The sequence below is a fragment of the Pseudochaenichthys georgianus genome, chromosome 14, assembly GCF_902827115.2.
Source record: "Pseudochaenichthys georgianus chromosome 14, fPseGeo1.2, whole genome shotgun sequence".
NCBI lineage: Eukaryota > Metazoa > Chordata > Actinopteri > Perciformes > Channichthyidae > Pseudochaenichthys > Pseudochaenichthys georgianus.
In genome coordinates, this window is record NC_047516.1 from 11,148,669 (window position 1) to 11,170,251 (window position 21,583).

At 40.3% G+C, this 21,583-nt stretch overlaps 1 protein-coding gene across 1 annotated transcript; it reads right to left on the minus strand.

Moving 5' to 3' along the window:
- Positions 1–236: 236 nt before the first annotated feature.
- On the minus strand, positions 237–7,018 carry pitx1 (paired-like homeodomain 1). Its single transcript, XM_034099493.1, has 3 exons — positions 6,685–7,018; positions 5,336–5,538; positions 237–1,559 (listed from the first exon to the last, which is right to left on the minus strand). Exons 1-3 carry the CDS (start codon positions 6,827–6,829, stop codon positions 1,011–1,013), a joined length of 897 nt encoding a protein of 298 aa, XP_033955384.1. The 5' UTR covers positions 6,830–7,018; the 3' UTR covers positions 237–1,010.
- Positions 7,019–21,583: the final 14,565 nt, after the last annotated feature.

Here is a 21,583-nt window from a genome sequence, read left to right on the forward strand (position 1 = left end):
ATTTCTCTTCACAGAACAAATATAGGCCTTATGCAAGAAAGTTTAAAATTAAACTCAAGCAAAATAAAATATACTAAGTACTGGCTAGTCCCACAAATCCTTTATCTTATGAAATAATGCCTTTAGTGGATCAAAATAGTTATTAATTTCGCTCCTCTTTGAGAAACAACTGGCCCACTGCGATTTTTCTCCCCTGAAACATAGGCTACTTGAAATAAACTTCTCTTTTCCTGGAGTTTATTCAAACAAACAAACAAACAAACATGTTAACATAAACACATGGGGACTTTGAATCACCTTTTGTATACACTTTAGGCTAATGAACTTAGCTCTGCAAAGACTTACATTATCGTACAAAATACGTTGCACTCAAGTTTAAACATGCGGGGTTTTCTATTCAACAAACAAAATGTAAAAACATTTCAAAGTAAAATCACTAAACGGGAGGCGTCATGGAGTCAAACGGGCCGGTGGGAGTCTGCAAACGGTTAATAGAAAGCACACAGAAGCGGTATAATATATGTACAATATAGGCTACCTTTCTCTTATTGAGTCTGGATTCATGATATGCACGAAACTTTATATATCTTTTTCTTGCAAAACCTTATGTAAATCGAGACCCCCCAAGCTGTCCTCAAAAGCAAGCAAGCACAAAAAAAGAAATAAAAAATCCCATTGTCTGTTTTATACGTTAGACCTGTATATATTTACACTTTTTTATATGTACAATGCAGCAATGTAACAAGTCTTCATAATTTTTTTAATCCCCCAAAATGGACCTTTCAATTGCTGTGCAAGTCCATCGGTAAACGCATTTAACCCGCATAATCCTTTTTCTCTCTTTTTTTTTTTTTTTTTTGAATCTGTCTGCAACTAATCCAGTTTAGTTGTCTTTGATTCCCCCCCACTCCCCCCATCCGCAGGTATAGCCTGAAAGCTTTGACACCGTGTCTGTTCAACACATATATATTTATTTATATTTGTAGATAGGATTTAGGCTTGTTTGCCCGTCAGCTGTTGTATTGACAGGCGTTCAGGCTGGATCCGGGACTCTGCAGGCTGCTGTATCCAAAAGTTGGATGCTGTTTGGATTTTAGTCTGAGGGTGGCCAGGCTGGAGTTACAAGTGTCCCGGTAAACGCTGTACGGAGAGCCGGGGGGCCCGTATGGACATGCGGACGACGACATGGCCGAGTTGATACCGGATGTACCGATCCCGTTCAGGTTGCTGATGTTGTTGAGGCCCGGGGTGGGCATTCCCGTCACGGCGGAGTGACTCATCCCGGACGCCATAGTCATGGAGGAGATGGAGTTAGGAGCGGAGAACATGGACTGCGAGGTGAGGGGGCTCATGGAGTTGAAGAAGGTGAAGTTCTTGGTGGATAAAGGCGCCGGAGTGAGGCCCTTGTTGGTCCAGTTGTTGTAGGTGTAGGCCGGGTACATGTCTTCGTAGGGCTGCATGAGGCCGCTGAACTGCGGCAGGTAGCTGTTCTTGCACAGGTCCATCTGCTGGTTGCGCTCCCGCTTCCTCCACTTAGCCCGGCGGTTCTTGAACCACACCTGGAGGAGAGACACAGTGAGAACATTAATAAGCAAAGTAACCTGAGAAGTGGACCCAGAATAGACACATTTGTCTTTAGGTTGCATGTGTTTATTATAGGCACAAAAAAACCAAGTATTAGCCTATTACAAATGATGTGACAGTATCTTATGCAGTGATTAAATCCAACTTCAAATAATTCTATTAATAATGACCCTTCCATCGTTTTCTCTCGAATATAATACTTGTAGTTAATATTGCTTATTTTTTTCTATGCCGCTATATGGAAACACACACACACACACACACACACACACACACACACACACACACACACACACACACACACACACACACACACACCACACACACACACACACACACACACACACACACACACACACACACACACACACACACACACACACACACACACACACACACACACACACACACACACACACACACACACACACACACACACACACACACACACACACCACACACACACACACACACACACACACACATACATTTGCTACTCTATGTCCTGAGTAAGTCTTCTCTTGCACTTTATATTCATTTATCTCATTTAAGGCGTCAGCGATGCATGCAGGAGAGCACTGGTGAAAATAACGAAATCTACTTGGTATATCGTTCTGGTTTACTTAAATATTGCTCTAATTAAATTGCACATTGTAATGTATGTAACGTAAAGGCACACCACACACATTTCTTTTTTAATTTGAAGCTGCGATCCCACATTATCTATACAAGGACATCTCTTTAATGTCTAAAATGTGTTTACAGCAGTGTGTAGTGTTTACAAATCATGGCCCAGATTGTACTTTCAGCTTTGATCATGCAGGGGGTTAATTGCCGAATTTGCAAAGTTACAGTTAGGCTCTATAAAGGCAAAAGTTATTTAAATCAGTGTGTGTCGTTTTAAATATGGAAAATAACTTGCCCATGTGAAATTAATCATCAGTTTTTAAAAGCTCAACCCTGAACTTTGTATTAGATGGATTGAGCATTTAAAAACTGGATTTGTATAACAATTAGAATCAGAAACAGGTGTATTGCCAAGTAATACAAACGAGGAATTTGTCTTGGTATTTTCGTTGCATACATAAACATGATACACTGATTGAAAACAATTTTAAGAAAACTATAATAACATTCAAATATAGCAATATTTATAAAAATAATAATAATAATAATGGATTACATGTTTTAATTAGAGCGCTTTTACAGGTGCTCAAAGCGCTTTACAATTACATATTACACATATTAGACATGTAAATGTCAATACTGTGGTAGAAATATGGTAGAAATGTATACCCGTAGAAATACAAGAATAAAATATGTGCAGTTACAATGTGACTAAGAACTGTTATTTCCCCCCAGCACACCAAACATTTACATATTAAAATATGTTTTCTTCAACGCAACCTACATTTAAATTACAAGAGCAGCTGCTGCAGCTCTCGTGTCAATAAGCTACAGGCAAGAGCATCAAATTCATCCAGTAAAATGTTCCTTTAAATTTGCTTAAAAAGGAGTGACTGCGGTAGAGGTGGAAATGCATACTAATGGATCAAAACTGTTGTTTTTTGCTTGCATATATGTTTAGAATTGTTATTTTCAAAGCCACGTTTATTTTGCTTAAGTTATTTACAAATAGCCGGTTAAAATAGCTTTTATGATTGTAGTACAATCATTGTACAAACGCAAATTACCGGTTTTTTTACCCAATTTCGTATAGAGCATATACACATTTTCCGATTAAATTGAAATCTCCAAATACTGTACTCCAAATCTGTCATGACATATTTAAGAATTGTTAACAAAATGTAAATGAAAAGGCTACATTAATATGTTATTCAAATAAAAATACATAGCCAACAGAATAGTCGTGTTCTGACCTGAGGCTAGCCAACGATGTGTTATATACTTATAATAAGTCATATCAGTTTATTTTTGTTGGTGCCTATTATTAAATATCAAACGATGAAATGAATTACTGTGTTCATGTGGGTAGAACAAAGGTCTACGTTTGTGTAGACTACATCAGTATGTGGGGCAGACACTCCAAAATAAAACCAAGTTTACATCATGAATAAAAAGCGCAGGGGGTGAGTTTTCCATGAATCAGAAACGTGCCTCTGGGTATTGTCACGCCTTATCGAAACCTGACAAAGTATCCATAAATCGGCACTTTGCGAGTCATTATTTTATTCATAATAGAAACAGTTTACAATTGGTATCATCAGACGGGCCTGCACAATGTATTTATAGTCGAGCAGGGAACAGTGCTGCGGACAAATTGTCCACAAAGACGTGAGTGATGTGACACAGAGCTGCGGAGGAAACACACAGACTCCACAGCCTGCACCGAGCAAAAAAGAAAAAAATATGCAAAACTAAATGTGGGTTTAAATTAGCATGTTAACAAGAAATAAACCCTCATTATGCAAATTCAAAATAGCTGGGCCCACACGTATCAATCAAGCTCAATATATAATCTGTCAAGCTTGATTGAACACTGATGACCTTAAAAGGTCAAGTCCAAACACTTTAAAATGTCAAAACATTTTAATAAATGCTCAGATATGAACCAGACATGTTCAGGCTGCGAGTTGTCACGCCATGCCTCACAATGTTTTCTTTTTATTCAGCCAAAATCAAAGACTGACTGTTTGACATTCGCCTTCTTTGGCTCCAGGAGTGAAAAACCATGCACTCTAAACTTGTTCGGATACTTTTTAAAAAAAAACTTCCCCCTGCACTTTAAATAGCTGTATGCATTTTTTAAATGCAATGTGAGACGGAGGGGTTTTGAAGGACCTTCAGGCGCCAGTTGCTGAAAACCAACTGAATTGTGTTTAACGAACGTTTCTGTTTGAGGAAAGAGCAGCCTGCAGGAATACCCGATCGAGTAAAAAGCCTGCTATTTTTGTACTTCTGTATTATAATAAATACATATTTTATGATTAAAGTTGGTTATGATTGCATGTCAAACATTGTCCTTGATTAAATATAATCACACGCGGTTTCAATTCATTGCACACAACTCCAGATTTAGCTGTGCACTCCAGTCCACGGGGACATATAAGGGTCCAAACTGTGAAAATCACATCAAAAGACAAATCCTCCATTGGTTCCATTAGCAGCGCGGATACACCCTCAAAAAGAGATGTCAATTCCAACAGATCCCAACAGTTTAAGACGGCTATGGTGCATTTCGCCCCAAAATGTTAGTTTGAACACTAAATATTTGTATGAATGCAGTGCATTAACAGCGTACCTCTGTTATGAAGCCATTATTGGAGGTTGATAGATTTCTAGGTATAGTTTTGTTTATATTATGCTAACATTTCTTTTTGCTTTAATTTTCTTAATTCCGTTATTTCATTAGTTGATATGTGTTCGAGTTATTTCATTTATTTATGTAATTGGTCGAGAATTCTCGAATCATTTTTGTCTCCATTGTAGATCAGCTCTAAAGTATTAGTATTAAAGATACAAGATGAAACGTTAGGAAGGAATTGTTTTATCTGTTTTTGGCTTTTACTCATAACTGTAAAAGCTTGGTGGAGGCTGTGGCAGAAACATTCTAAGAAATGTCCAAGAAAAGTGTTTTGCTCCAGATAAAAAACGAGAATCCACATTTAAATTATGGATTAAAGTAAAACATATTGCACAGGAGAGAGCATATTGGGGCAGGGGAGAAGTTGCAATGTATTTCTCAAATCTTCTTTACGCATTACGCGCGGCGGTCGGCCCGGTCTCTTACCCGGACTCTGGCCTCAGTCAGGTTGGTCCAAACAGCGATTTCCTCCCTGGTGCTCATGTCCGGGTAGCGGTTCCTCTGGAAAGTGGCTTCCAGCTCCTGCAGCTGCTGGCTGGTGAAGTGAGTCCGCTGCCGCCGCTGCTTCTTCTTCTTCGGATCATCCGCGTTCCCGTCATCGCTCCTTTGTTCAGCGCTTCTCTCCTTTTCTGTAGATCACAAATGGGGAGAGTTAGTGTATGCTGCAGCTATAGAACATTTTGCATTTAGAAACTTGGATTCTTCACGTTTTAAACTAAACATTTCAGACCTTATAGTGCAGCAACGTGCAAAAAACACACAACTTTGTATTATTAATGACAGAAAACGCCTGTTTTCAAGCATGAAATAAGCAAAACTAAACCCATAAATCAATTATTTACAAAAGGTTTATAAACAACCATGAGTGACAGATTAAAACCAAATATTTACAAACATGTCTGACAGTTTAGTATCGATTCTTTCAAACACATTTAGGTCTGCCTCGCTTATAGATCAATAGCCATACTTTCTTTACGACGAGGTCTTATCTCCCGACTGCTATCTTGTATTCGTGTTCTAACAAGATTGCCTCATTAAACTGAAGGGTCAACACGTGCAAAGGTGAATCACAAAATATAGCATTTTGAATTATTGCCCTGAAAAAAATGGCAACTTTAAAACGTAAAGCCATACCATCTTTATCCATGCAAGTCCCATAACTAACAACGAAAGAAAGAAATAATAAATATTCAGCCATTTATGCTATTTTTTTCCAACATGTTAACTGAGACAGAGAAGACATTTTCTTTTAAAAAAGCCGGCCAAGTTGAAGAACAAAAAGCTTCTCTGAGGATTGGTAATACAGACCTTCTGGCTTTCAGTTTAGATTGGTGGATGGGCTCAATATTTATAGTTTGTTTTAATGCATTTACTGACAGCAGGCCAGGCTGTTCTGCACATTTTTGCCTGACAGACCTCGGGATCCTGCCAAGTGTCTGCTTCAGCCAGCGCAATAAACAACAAAAGGGGTGTAACTGCACCAAAACGGGACCATCCAGTTCTGTTATATTTATGTACATTAAACTTCAGAGGATACATAAACAAACCTTTACTTTACTGAACTGTTTAAATGTATTGAACAGTGTGCATGCTGCATCGTAAAACACGGATATAAATCGTCCCAGCTGTTAGAATAAGCAAACACAAGTGAACTAATATTGTCTCCTTTTTCCGTAACTGCCGAGATGCGTGACCGAGCTTGTGGAGACGTAAAATAAACTGTTATTGCACTCAGAAGAAGGAAGCGAGTTGCTAAAAGCACTCTGACCGTGTACCTGGCAACTCTGTGTCTGAAGACTCGCTGCTTGAGTTCTCTAAAGTTTCTCGACTGCTGTTGGAAGTTCTCGGTAAATGAAACGCGGGGGCCACGTCGCGGGCCGGCGGGGCTCTCACTGCCTCTGCGATTCTGTCCAAATTCATCCCACCTTGAAGAGAAGGATGCGTACAAAGAGGAAACTGGGTGAATCCTTGGGAGTGCACAACGTTTTTTCCTCAACAGCTTAACAATTCCACCACGACATGAGGGGATGAATCAGACAAGGCGAATCTCCAACAATAGTGTTGTTTTTCCAAGATGAAAAGACTTAGCAATAGAAAATACGAAGCCCCTTGTCCCTCTACAAAGTGAGTGCTCAGTGCAGGGAAAAGTTTCTTCCGCTGTGACCGAGAGCGCGCTCCGGCTCTCCACCCCTCTGCTGGGTTTAACCTCCCCAAAATAAGCGAGTCCCACCCACTGCCCGCTGCAAGAAAACATCCACCCTAATAACTCTGACGTCAACCTATAAAACAAGTGAGAAAAGTGCCATCATTTACTAGACGTTTGGGTTTATTGCATGCAAATATAAACACTGTTTATGTATTTGTTAGTGCAGGAACATCGTATTCCATTCTTACAATGGCAATTTCTTTCAGTTTTTCCAATTTGATTACAATTACGGTTCGGTATTAGACTGCAAGGCAGACATTTTTTGCAGCGGTTTTTTTTTTTTTCAGTTCTCGGGCGCGCGCAATGAAACGCTTTTCTCTTTTGGAGTAAAATAGGCCTTTTATTCGTGCAGGTATGTTTGATTTTGTGCGCTTATACACACACGCACCCACACAATGTATATCTCGGATATGTACTGAGCTGTATAAACATTTGCCATCCAACACGGGCCTGCCCAGTTACTGTTTCCTCAGTATGAAAAGTGCACGGTGATATGAGGATTATTGTGTGAATGAATAATGGCCCTCACTGTAAACTGACCATTGTCGCTCTATCAGCAGATTGTTTCACTTTGACAAATAAACAACCAGGACTATAAAGGCCAGGCAGGTCAGAGCTCTCATGACTTCACATGCTGTGGGACTTTGCTGTTATTTAATTAGCAGGACAAACACCAGGCTGCAATCATCTGTTGATAGCAGCAGATATGTTAGCTCTGCACGTTCCCCTAAACACAAAGATAATCCAACATGAATAAAACATGTTTTTTCTAAACTTCGACACCACGTTTGACAACACTTCTGGATCTCTCAGCACAACATCCTTTTATGATTGATGGTCCTCCATAATATATTCTGATTACAATTAGCCATAATGTGTCTGCTGATTCTGACACATGTGCATATTTTCAGTGTGGTTAGACAAATGGCTGGCCGGACTACTTTTAAAGCACCTTTGGATTACAGACAAAATCACGTGCTGCTACTTTAGCCTTATTTTTGAAGAGGCTAAAAGTAGATCAGAAAGTCAAACATCTGATTTGAATTTCTGATGTCATTTCAGGGTGTTTTCTGGTCTGATCTTTCATCCCTCGCACGCTTGCACAGTGCGCGCATTGACTCGCAGCGCAGTTAAAGTGAACTGTAACCCTCTGAACATTCATGTCTGTGGAGAACTAGCTTCCTCCAGATGTTGACTTGCTATTCTAAGTGTGTGCTGGACTGGAGTGAGACATGCAGTAATACAGCAGCTGCAGTTGAAATGAGACAATTTATTTTTTACAAAATCCTTTATTTGTTGGAAAACGCAGCACAAAACAAGGAAGGCCAAGCATCCTTATTTCAATTAGTTTGGAGTCAGGGTGGCACCAGATGAGGCAGCATTGTTTGTTTATTGTTTAAGTAAATGAGTGCATCTTGGGAAGTCAGGGATTTATTTGTTGTTGTTTTTTTCGCAGAATATTATTGATTGTATTGTAGCTGTATTCTGCCTTTGACCCCATCCCGTTTTAGTATCATTGTACATCACCTATACGGACTTACAGCAACGTTGCAGGTTTGAATATCTGTATTAGACCTAAAATCATATGTCTTACAATCAAAATAACGCAACATTTACCAATGAAGTCAGAAACGTGATATGTTTGTCTTCAATTAGCTATGGCTACTTTTTTGCTAAATAATAAACGAGACAAATTATCCAAACAGAGCAGCACAATGTAACTTTTGATGAAAATCACCTCTAAGTGACTAACCATGAAAAGGCAGATGTTGTTGCGCCTCTGCGCAAATACGCCCGCACAGAAAACCTAGTGCAAATCACAAAATTACGTATACATTTGCACATTTCTTTTGACTGCACATGCCAAGCTTGCAGTCTTCTGCAATGTGAAAGCGGCTGACCTTCTGACGTGGCTCGGCTTGTAACCTACATGTTTCGGCTAAATGCTCACCGGCCTCACCGTCTGGTGGAGCGACTGTCACCGGCGCCAGTCTCGAGCATTTGGGGGCTTTGCATGACAGTGACTTCTGACATGAGATCCCCGTCCGACCGGAAAACTCCCCCGAAGGCCCTTTTGAAAGACAATTGTGAAAGGGCTCAACATTCACCTTTTCCATCATTTGTTCAGCCTCTCTGCCCATAGCATGTTGAAAAATGGGGCTCACCTTTTATATTTCTACGCAGACTGCTACATTCATTCATTTTAATTAAGAAATCTGAATATCTTCTAGCTATCATATAGCCAACCTGTCATTATTTGATGATTCAGCCTGGTGTGTGCTGTTAAAAGTTCGACCCTCACATAGTAAGCTGAAGTGCCCTTGAGCAGAAAACCACTTCCAATAGATGCTTACTCACTTTCTAAGTGCGTAAAAAGGTTACAAAGAGAGCGGAGGTGGAATATGAGTCGTGGTTGAACCGTGCATTTGGTAAAATATAATTATATTGCGTTTATAATCGCCTATTGCTCACTATGATTAGTATGGCAAAAGTGCATCTTAAAGCTAAAGAACTGAAGTCTTTCTACAATAACTTTAGGGAAGAACCGTTGAAAAACTGAACAGTCATGCCTGTTACGGGAACATATCAGATATTGTTCATAAAAATCCCCTTTCTAATAGTATATCAATATTGGTGCACTAGTGGAATACAAATCATAATAAACCCACTGACCCTTGAAGTACCCGTAGAAAATTAAAGGATTTACAGCACATGGTATTTTCTATGGAGGAGCTCCTGATTATACCCTCCCCTGCTGCAGAAGCAGATATTACAGGCTGATAGATGGGAGTAATCTAAATACCCAGGCTGCATCCCTGCCCACGTCCTGCACTTGCGAGTGATGGATGAGTTAAAAAGCCTTTCCATCCGTCAGGACAGGTTAAAGGGCAGTCGAAATGCAAACACTCATATTTTTCGTCCAATAAGTGAAAATAAACTCGGGGGGGCCAACGTTAATCACTCATCAAATACAATCAAAAACATCGGTCTACACAGTATGTGTGTTTATCTTAAGTGTGAGGCAACCATATAAGTCCTGTGGGGGTAAAAAAACAAAGCATATAGAAAATTAAAGCTGGCGAGCAGGACAGCAGTGGAGATGTAACTGGACACGGTCTGTAACTGGAGAAGGACAGAGCTGATTATTTCCTTGGTGATGGTTTCCCTGCATGGTCCAAGGCCCGTTTGACCTGAAGCCTGACAACCAAACAACCTGACAAAGGTTATGCAGGTGTAAATAAAACCATAAACTGTCATGGCCATAACCGGGAATAGAACAAATGAAAAACCGCTGGGACTTCATACGCAAGTTGAATACATGTAGCCTAATTGTTTATTGGATGTACTCAGTTGATATTGTCTATGCTTTTATAGAAAAATAAAACGGTTGAAATCCATGTGGAATTAGTCCTAAACAACGACAAAGTTGTCCCACACTAAAAGGATATTCTTGATATTAGTTTACCCCCCAAAAAACATAAAACGCACTTGTTTATTAGCTAAATATGTTCCACTGTAACTGACGTCAATTTAGTCTGAGCAGTAGCAATATAAACATACTCAGCACGCCAAACCTCTTTTAGCCAGTCTTGTCTTTATAATAATTGTTTCCAATATGTGTTGTGCTAGTTAGATGTGACCTTTTAAAGCTGCTGTATTATTAGAAATTAATATTTTCTTAAGGAAATGTAAACATGTAAAAGGATTGTACACAACTAATATCCACTTCACGTGCATGTCTGTCATTTAATACCTTTTAAAACCACGGATATTTTCCAAAGTTGTCCAGTCTACATTTGGCCAATCTTTTTTTTTGTTGGTATGTGATTAAATCCAGATTTATAGCAACCCTCTTTTTTAATTTAACAAGTTAATTGAAATAATAAAATAACGCCATAGACTTCTAGTCGGAAACCTTTTTTAGGCTCTCTGTTGCTTGCTGTCTATCTGGTTTGTTTTATTGATTTATTTCATTTGGGGGGGTTAAAGGCAAAACGACTCACCAGGAAATGGTTGTCATCCGAAATCAGACAAAAGAAAGTAGCAGATTATATTATAAGAATCCTTAACTTGTGTTATTTTCTTTAAAATGTTGTTTTAAAGTTTGGTTTAGTTGGATTTATGCACGCTTCAATTTGCCTCTCATTATTTGATATGTACTGGTATGGTAATGTCGTAAATACCTTGCGGAAATAATTGACCACATATCAGACAAATTGTATCTAAAAGCAGATGCCTGGGAACACGCACAGCTTGTGTGCAGCGAGATTTCCCAATAACAAGCTCTGACCTTATACGCCAACAATCCAAAAGGTATACTTGGACCACAGCATCATTTTATTTCATAGGATTTCTAGTTTTATGACTCAAATAAGGCAGTATAATCATTAAACAGTTGTGAAGAGAACAAGTCATACCTGCGTCCGCACAAGAAATAACATTTTTCGACTGATTCAGTTCCATTCCAATTTCCTGAAAAACAGAAGAACAAGGAGGCATCAGGAGAACAATTTCCAGAACATAACACTCACAAATATAAGTCAACTAGATTGATCTTCTTCTTTTTATCCACATAAAATAAGTATTATAAATAAAGTAAAGACAACTTTGCTAACTAACAACCAATAATAACAATATTTACAAAGTAATACAACGTCTCTTAAACCTTCATTGTAATGCCAATTTCTAAAAGTTATACGTTTCATTATTGTATTTGGACTGTTCCAAAGTATTGTAAGGCAGCCTTACAATGGAAGACTACATGAAACTCGGCTGAGCATCACCTGCAATGCCAACTCTGATTTAAAATCTCTATTTTATCGTGTTAAAATAAATTATTTTCACTCAGAACGTCAGGATTGGGGCTCTCTGTAATAACAACCCTAACTCACCATCAGCGTTTACCTTTGACACACACACACACACACACACACACACACACACACACACACACACACACACACACACACACACACACACACACACACACACACACACACACACACACACACACACACACACACACACACACACACACACACACACACACACACACACACACACACACACACACACACACACACACACACACACACACACACACACACACACACACACACACACACACACACACACACACACACACACACACACACACACACACACACACACACACATTTGCTACTCTATGTCCTGAGTAAGTCTTCTCTTGCACTTTATATTCATTTATCTCATTTAAGGCGTCAGCGATGCATGCAGGAGAGCACTGGTGAAAATAACGAAATCTACTTGGTATATCGTTCTGGTTTACAACGATGCTAATGCACTCAGATGATTACAGCTGCTATATTTTAGACGCTGGTGCTGTGTGACTCCATATATCACTGCGTAAAAACGCATCCCCTCTGGCCTCTCTACGGTCACCACTGTCTCTCTGACCCCAACCAGCCGATAGTAAGCACTTCTTAATGGAGTCAGCACTTGTCAACATTAAATTGTTCTACATCATACGTAACCTTGACTTGTGTGAGTGACACATTTTTGCAAAATCCGAAGCGTAAAACGACCAAAAGCGAGATGCCAGCCAGCCATCCCTCTGACCGAACACCTGAGCTAAAATGCAGCGTCCAGACAGACATTGTGTGTGTTTAACTCACCAGTTGGTCTCCAGCAAAGGCAGACGACAGAAAAAAAAAGTGAATAAAGCCTCAGAGTTTCCCCATGCAGGTGTTCAGTAAATCCACTTTACGCTTCGGCTGCGGGTAAACGCTGCGTCCGCGATAATCAGCGCTTTGGTTGCTTCTCAGCGGAGCTGCTTTGGTTTTCTTTGCCAGCTCTCTGCAGAACGCCTCAAGCTGACGTCACCTCACGACACTGCAACCGACAACCCCCCTTCCCCAACCCAACATCCCTCGACAGCTAGCCCCCACCCCCGTTATCCTTTCTATCCTGCACCTCACCTTCAAGCTGCTTATTTTTTTTTCTTCATCATGTTTTTAAGTCTTCATCAAATTCCACAAATGTATACTTTTTTTTACCTGAAGTCACGCTTATCTTTAACCTTGTATTCATCTTTAAAAGTTTTCATTCCCACCACTAAACTCGAATAATATAGTATAATGATGCTAATAATAATAATAATAATAATAAAAGGTTTTTTGAGCTTTTCATTTATGCGAATTCCTCTTTTTAAAGCAGGTTTTCTGTAATCGCACACTAGGCTATGGACTTTAAAAAATATTGTGATCTTTGTTATGTTCTGCCGTCTCACTCGTTAAGAAGAACGAAAAACACACGGTTTTGATATCTTATCAACTTTTCTAAATGTAAGATATAATTGTTTTACTTTGTCACATGATTAATCACAACATAGGCTATTACTTTCACAGTTGGCAGCTGTTCATTTATACAAACAGCATAGGCCTACAGCCGGCACGCTTTTAATAAAGTTTGGATCCAGGCACTAACATATTTGTATTTATGGACAATTCATTCGGCGTATAATAATCAGACTGCACAAGATGGACTTTTTATTAATCCCTCGTGGGGAAATTGTTTCTCTGCATTTGACCCATCCTAGTATTAGGAGCAGTGTGCTGCCATTTTGAACGGCGCCCGGGGAGCAGTGTGGGGAACGGTGCCTTGCTCAGGGATACCTCGGTAGCACTTGGTCTTGCCGGGACATGAACTGGTGACCTTCCAGTTACCAAGCCAAGTCCCTATCGACTTCGCCACCACAAACGAGCCTGTTTGAACGAGAGATTAGTTCAGCAATTATTTTAATATCCTCATATTTACATGCATTTTGTTTTGCTTTTGTGTATTGACATGAAGCAAATAATGTTAGTGTGGCCGATATTTATTTTTTGGTTTCAATGCTTGGAATATAGATGATATACATTTTGCATTCATCTAAGAAAAATAATGTTCATATTTTTTTTTATAACAAAAGAAAAGCCCCCTTAGGAAACGTTCAGCCCTTTGCGCGTTTCGAGCTGCGGCGGCGGCGAAGATACCCAAAGACAGAAAATAAATGGAAAATAACGGAGACAAAACTCTTTTATACATCGTTAAGCTAAGGCAAATACACAGGTAATCGAGTCACTTATGAAGCGGTGCGGCGCGTTTGTATTAATAGACACAATTCCTTTAGGCAAATATCATTGCCACAATAGCCCATATTAAAGTAGGTTTAGACTCCAAACCATAGGCAGAATGGATCGGAGATGGATCCTTTTTAATAAATAAAGCAATATAATATAATATAATAAATAAAACAAATGTACTGAAAAACCATTAAAAGAGGGGTTTGCCCCTATCAACATCTTTAATGTTGAAAATAAACAAAGCCGCTCTCAGGCTGGTTTATAAGGTCAACAGCGAAGATGTGCAGCCCACGCTCAACTAGTACTGAACCACCGTCTGTGTGGCAGAGAATATTTCCCTCCACATCGTTGGTTTACAAGCTCCTTCTTTTGGCTTGAGACACGGGAGAAAGTGTGAAATGTGTCCCACACTTTCCTTTTTAACTCGGCCAAGAGCTGCGCACGAAGCAAAGCCCGGCTCTGAGAGAGGGATCCTGGAGGGATTAAAGGGGAGCTGCAGGCCTTCCTCCAGGACACGGACAGGCCTCCTTCCCATGGTGCTCCATGGAGCCATAAAGGATCTTACCTATCCTTACGTCAGCTGTTTTTTTCCAGGAACAGACCGGGCTATTCTTACGTTATGTAAAATGGATGTGTCTAAGTATTGGCCATATACAAGAAAGATGCAGTAATGTATTACCCAGGCCCATGATCCGTGCACCACCAGGCGCTTACTTCCTTTCAGTAGCAACTTTTGCTTGTTTTTTATTTAAAAAAAGTAATAATTAGACATCAATTTGAGCCAAAATAACCTTAGCTCCTAAAAGTTGCGTTAAATTAAGTAATAATCTAGAATAATTGTATTTAAATATATGGCCGTTAAATGACGTTTTATCATCACAATAGCCATTGCTTTTGCCTATTATGAACTGGATGCCTGCGGTGACATTCCCGAGAAAAATCACTTAGTCACGCCCCTTTCCCATGGACCACCATGGGACCTGATTAAAAAGAAATAGCAAGGCTAACATCCGGGTTAAAATGTGGCAGGAATTACACTTTAGATTTGTGATTTTTGTAAGTCAACAATGCTGCCATAATGGGAATACTAAACTCCCAAAGGGGTGCACGAAAACACATGGGAGGTGTGTGGCGCAGTGGACTAGTGCGTTGGTGTTCGGATCAGGGGAGCACATGTTCAAACCACACTGCAGTCAGCATGTCGTTGTGTCCCTGGGCAAGACACTTCTTCGTCTAACATGTAATGTAAGGTTGAATGTAACCATGTTGTTTGGGTTGTTGTTGTCTTATAATATCGGATCGTTTCACCCAAAACTAAAATGGTATTTCGACAAGCTGTTGTACCCAATATACCTTGCCATCTCTACTGTAGTTAGGTTTTCCAAAATCAGATCCCTTTGGGGAAACAGGAATGGGAATGTAGGCCTACTTTGCCTCATCTGAAAAGTAAGATCCAAAAACACACTGCAATTACCGCTTATCGCCAAAGAGAATTAAATAAGGATCTCTGGGTTGTAACTGTAACAGTTAAAATGGACAATTTTTCCAAAGATTAGCCCATCAGTGTAACTCAAAGCCTGCACCTCAAACATGAAGGTCATGGAACCACATAACAAGTGTTTTCTTGTGACTCACAATATATGACACAACACCTGACCCCAGCTTCTTTTCATGCAACTGTATCCAGAAAATAGTTATAATATGCAAAATCAGCCTGTGTAATTGACTACCTGTGAGGCCTGCATTGCTAAATAATGAGTCTCTCACTAACACACTGAGACACACATACACACTATGTCTCTATAATTAGGCAGGCAGGTAGGAGAATGCTGTGATTACTCAACAAGTGACTCGAGGAGTTAAGTAGCATGCCCTGAAGGTGAGGCCACGGCCTCATCTCTCCTGTGTAAATAGGTGAAGGGATTATTTAGCCCTTTTGGAGTGTGTGTGAAGGGGGAGGAGGTGTGTGTCTGTGGCCAGGACCTGTCTGATGGTTACCCCCACAGCGTAAATAGTTATTCCTAAATAGCAGAAGGGCTGATGCATGGTGGAAAGGTTCATGGGAAAACAAACTCATACCCCAACAGGTGAAGAGTTTTCACGAGGTTGTGTTTTTGGGTACATTGGGTACAAAACACCCCTCGAGAATCATGTGTTTTTCTGAATCAAGGTTTTCTGGCAGAATAAGCAGTGTCGTTTCCTTTGTTATCTTCTTCACCACTTCAAACAGTGACCTCTGCAAGCTTCTTTCCTAGGACAGTCATAATAAGTCCAAGCTGGTGGCATTAGGGTTTGTTTCTGCTGAACGAAGAGCAGAAAAGTCCCTTTGAACCGTATGTAGAATCAATCAGGAGGGTTTTGAGAGCTTGACGCTGGGCAGCTCGACAAGAAGGAAAGCCTTTTGTAACGTCACAGCCGTTCCTCGAAATCAGAGCAGAGTCATGCATGTCAACAAGCCAAACACTCAACAACCCAACCTGCATCAGCACATGTCTGTTAGACCGACAGCCCTGATATTTAATGCATAATGTTTACACTACTACAGTATGGATATAATATACACTTAAAAACATGTGAGCGGTCAAGAATTAAGTCACCTTCTCATCACTGGGGCTATTATGAGGAATGGATGCTTCCCAGTTGCCTGTTTTTTTCTTTGAAACAGTCCCCCTTAAAGTGTGTTGAAAATGCAGATGTCACAGTTTCCAATCTGTAGTGAAATTAGTGATGTTTTGATTGCGCAGGCCTCAGAGATTACCAACGTAAACATGACTGGTGCATAGATCATCATTTCAAGAGGAGGCATCATCCTTTTTTTTCTCCACTTTATCCAAATTCGGCAGGCCTCTTTGGTTTAGGCTTAGTACTGATGAGAAGCGGATGTCCTGCTTCCAGTTTTTCATCTGAGGATAAACTTAATGCAGGCTAAAGTCATATTTCCTTTTGGTAGAACATTTAAATAGCCGACCACCAAAACTGCCAGCACCACACATGGACTGAGCTTGTCTAAAAGAACGTCTTTCCATCAGTTTTGATTGTTGAGAATAATTTCAATAATTCCTTCAAGACTTTTTTTTTTAGTTATGATCAGATTTACATTTATATAATTTTGGGGGGTGGAAAACTTCTGAACTCGGCACAAAATGTAACTGTTTTAAGATCCACGAAAGTAAAGCATCACTACTGCACTCTCCTGCACCTGGGTTAGAGGCCCCAGTTTCGATAATCTGAAGACATTTGATCCTAAAATAAGTAGTTTGGTGAGAGTAACATTATTTCTATATGAGAAAATAAACAATTAGCAGAGAGGCCAAAGATGCATATCAGAATAAATGGCAAATGCATATGGAATGATTCCCAAGACATGTTAGATATCTCCATTATATAAAACAATTTCAGAGAATAAAAATACCAAGTGTACAAGAAACTGATATCATAAAAAAGCGTCATCTATAAAAACAAACCTGCCATTACTACTAAAATGACATGTACTGTGATAAAGCATTTAATTAAAGAACACACTAAATACTTTAAAAAGTAATCAGAAAGCTTAAAAATAAGACACAAAGGAGATGACTATCTATTGGACCTGAATAAAACTTTATTCTTGAATTGGAAACCAAACTTAGGCAAGCTTTTGTGCACATTGGCGGCTCCAAATGGCAGCAAAAGGTAAATGTTGATGTTGATGAAAACTGTGAGAACCTCAATACCAAAAAATACCCAAAATCCTGTTATGTGATGAGCTCTCATAGTCCATCAACCCAGCGAGGCCCAAGCGAAAGATCTAAAATGATTGCGATAAGTACTAAATGTTTTACTTCCTGAATTACCATTTAACTGATAAAACCTGACAACAGGAGATACAGTTTGACGGATTACTATCTGGTGTTATATTTTAAGTAAAAGACCAAGGCAATATCCTGTTAGGCCCCAAGCATGTTTTTCAGGTGTCAGGGTCGAAAATGACATTTCCAGAACAAATGACCATAACTACACTTCTAAAAGGGGAAAATTAATAATCCTTTTTCTCAAAGTAATGATAAACCTGTGAGTTGGATGTAGAAAAGTCACCCTACCCTTGGATGATGGGTTAGTAGACTAAAAGCTTTAGGAATCCAAAGTACAACATATGTATCAAGATACCAATATAATCGAAGGGGAATTTCCACATACACACCAACGTTACCAAAAAAAAGCGGGGCCTCACGCATGTCGTTTTCCCAAATCAAAACCTGTCTCACCCTCTGAAATCTGAAAACGGAAAAGTAGGTTTATTGCTTATGGATTATCAGAAATCATTTCAAAGTGACACAGACACATTGGATTAACCTATGGATTAACCTTCAGCAGCGTTTTTATCATTTTAATGCCATTGAAGACAACTTTTGATCAGACAACAACAGAGGTAAGACATATTCGCGTTTTTTGCTACCTAGCGCCACGTGTTTTGATGTCTGTTTTTGTTAATAATTCACAAGTTCTTATCATTGAGTGATGATATATATACCTATCGATTCTGTGTCTTCTCACGATGCTAATCGATGGGTTGGATGTGCAGTTACGATAAGTAATAAGGGTGTTATACCCAGGCCCAACTTAACCTGCCATCAGGCCCTGGGGCTTTTGTAGGCCCCCTATTTAAACAACAAATGAAAGTCATTTCCTCGGCAGGCTCTGTGATCGCACTTCTCCACTCTGCTCTGCGCACCTGGTCCTCTCCTCCAGATGAGTCACGTATCGGGCCTCCCTCATGTATCTGTCCGGTTGCCGTTGGCTCCCCTCCACGTAGCAAGTCCTCATTGTCCTCTCAATCTCCTCCAACAGATAATGTCCCTCCTGTCTGTTCTTCCCCTCCCGCTACTCCATCGCTATCAGAACCAGACGGCCTACTTGGCTCCGAGGCCCCGCGACCGGCACCGCTGCCGCTCGGTACAGAACTCACCTGTCCTCCCTCCTCATCCTGGCCAACAGGTTTAAAATAACCTGAAGGCTTGGAGGCATGCTTTGTAACAGCTGCTTGTCTCCAAACTCCTTTTCCCTCAACAATTTCCTTTCCCGAGCGCCACTCTCAAACTTTCTCTTCTCCGACATTTTCTCCTAAACATCTGTCACTCAATCACTCGCAATTTGAATAAGTCACATGTGAAGCATATTCTCATTCTGATTGGCTGTTGAGTGGTGCCCACTGACTGTTACGGAGTCATCTCTGGAATCCATCGATCTGATTGATTAGCGGAGCAAATGATCAAAATACTACGGAGGGAAGATATTTTCGTTTGGATTACTGGTCTGGGGGAAGCTCACGAGTGTGTGTGTGTGTGTGTGTGTGTGTGTGTGTGTTTGTGTATTTTTGCGTTTGTGTGTATTGTGTTTGTTTCCCGGGGAAAACACTCAAGAGAAACACAGGCTGTTGTTATGCCTGCTGTGACGTCAAGTTACTCCGTTCTCCGCTTGTAATTATGCCGAAGCTTCAACGTTGTATTTATCATCTGAATTTGCTGAAACCATTTTAATATTCTGAAAGCCAAGACTTTGTTTATTTGAAACCAGATGAAAACAAACTGTAACGGACCCTGCCGTGTTATCTATGATTACTATACGCCTTACATTCATAATTTCAGCCGGAGGGAGGAGGAGTGAGTGGCGAGTGAGAGCTGTCATCTTCCCTTTACAAGCTTCAAAAATGTATTTATCGTGTGATTTTGGAAATAAAAGTTTCATATTCTGAAAGCCAAGACTTTGTTTATTTAAATGTTTTTTAAAAACATCCGAATTAAAAAACTTTTTTTTTTTTAATTACATTTTTTTAAAAACTTTTTTATTGGCTCATGATAGGCCCCTGATCTCCGTAGGCCCCTGGGCTTCAGCCCAGGTCAGCCCGTGCATTAAGGCGGCCCTGGTTATACCGTGTTTTTTGTGCAACCGCCGTTAGCATTTTTTCGCTCGTGGCTAATTTAGAGGCTCAGCGTTAGCTTTGTGGTTTAAAAAAAATAAAAAAATAAAAGATCAGTTAGCTGAGTTTCTTCCCGTTACATGGTGTGATGCCCCTGTGGGTGCATCAGTAGAGAGGGTGTGGCTGTTCTGTCTGTGCTGCATTGGCTCCAGTGATTACCTTGATTGCAGTGACTGAGGGCACCTGGGTCTGGTGTCCTGCAGCTATTTAGAGCCTCTCTGCTCCTCTCTGTGCTCTCTCTGCTTTTCTCCTGCAGGCACCCGGCTCTGATGAGTATACACAGTATTTAATTTGACTTGTTTGTGCAAATAAACACCTTTTTCTACCCGTTGACATGTTGTGTCTCCTTTTTGTTGTGGCCTTCTGAGCCAGGTCTCAACACATGGATATGAAACATTCATAGTTTATTACATCTTAAGAAGCCCTCAGACACTGTTGCTTGCAGATGTTGTGGTTTCGGCCCCTTCGGCAGGTCCGTGGGCCTTAAGAGGATATGGGACGAGCAAGTGTATTTTTGTTTATAACAATCCGTGCCACAGGAGCTGTAAATCCCTCAGTACTCTGCTCCCTCTTTGGCACTGCATGGAAATTCAAGATCTGAAACATTTAAATGTTTAGTTGGAATCTGAGTATTCTCTTTCCTTTTTTCATGTGTTGTTTAGCATGCCAACTGAAAGCTGAGAAAGACAGCAGCAGGGACACAGGATACCAATGGCCTCTCCAGGAATCAGTCCCAAGCCAGCAGGAGTTCATGTCCAGAGGCATAGAGGTCTTAAACAATAAACCATCACAATGCTCAGCACAATAAGATTTTAAGCGGTGGATATTTATTCCACAATGAGGCTTCAATATCAGTTTATCCCTTCAATCCACCTGCATCTATAAATGATAAAAGCGAATCCAGAGGAACAGGCCTGTTTTGTATTCAGAAACACCTTGAGCCACAGAAAGGGCACGCTGCTGTAATACGCGTTGTCCAACTGGGATTAAAGTGCTGATTCCACCAGTGAGCTTGTGTTGGACTTGGACACAATCTCATTGATAATGGCATACAACTGATTTTCCAATATTTGTTAAAGAAAATAACCCCCCACCCCCTTTTCCTTTTTTTGGTTCTTCAGTTTTGATAGATTGTTTTATTTACTGTCTCTCTCCAACATCTGGATTCTGGCCTCTGGAGCGGCACACAGCGCTGAACAAGCTTGGCTGTGGCTCGGCGAGCTCGGAGATTTATGGCGGAGGCTTATAGCACTCTGCTGTGTTTGGGATAGCGTTGCCCTGCACTGTCCCACTAAGATCACTATACTCCCCTGATTCCCCGCTTTCAATCCAGCCTCTGGCTCGTCGAGGAAAACTGTCCGCCCCCCCTTCTTTCCCTCTGTCTGCTTCTGTCACCAGCAAAGTAC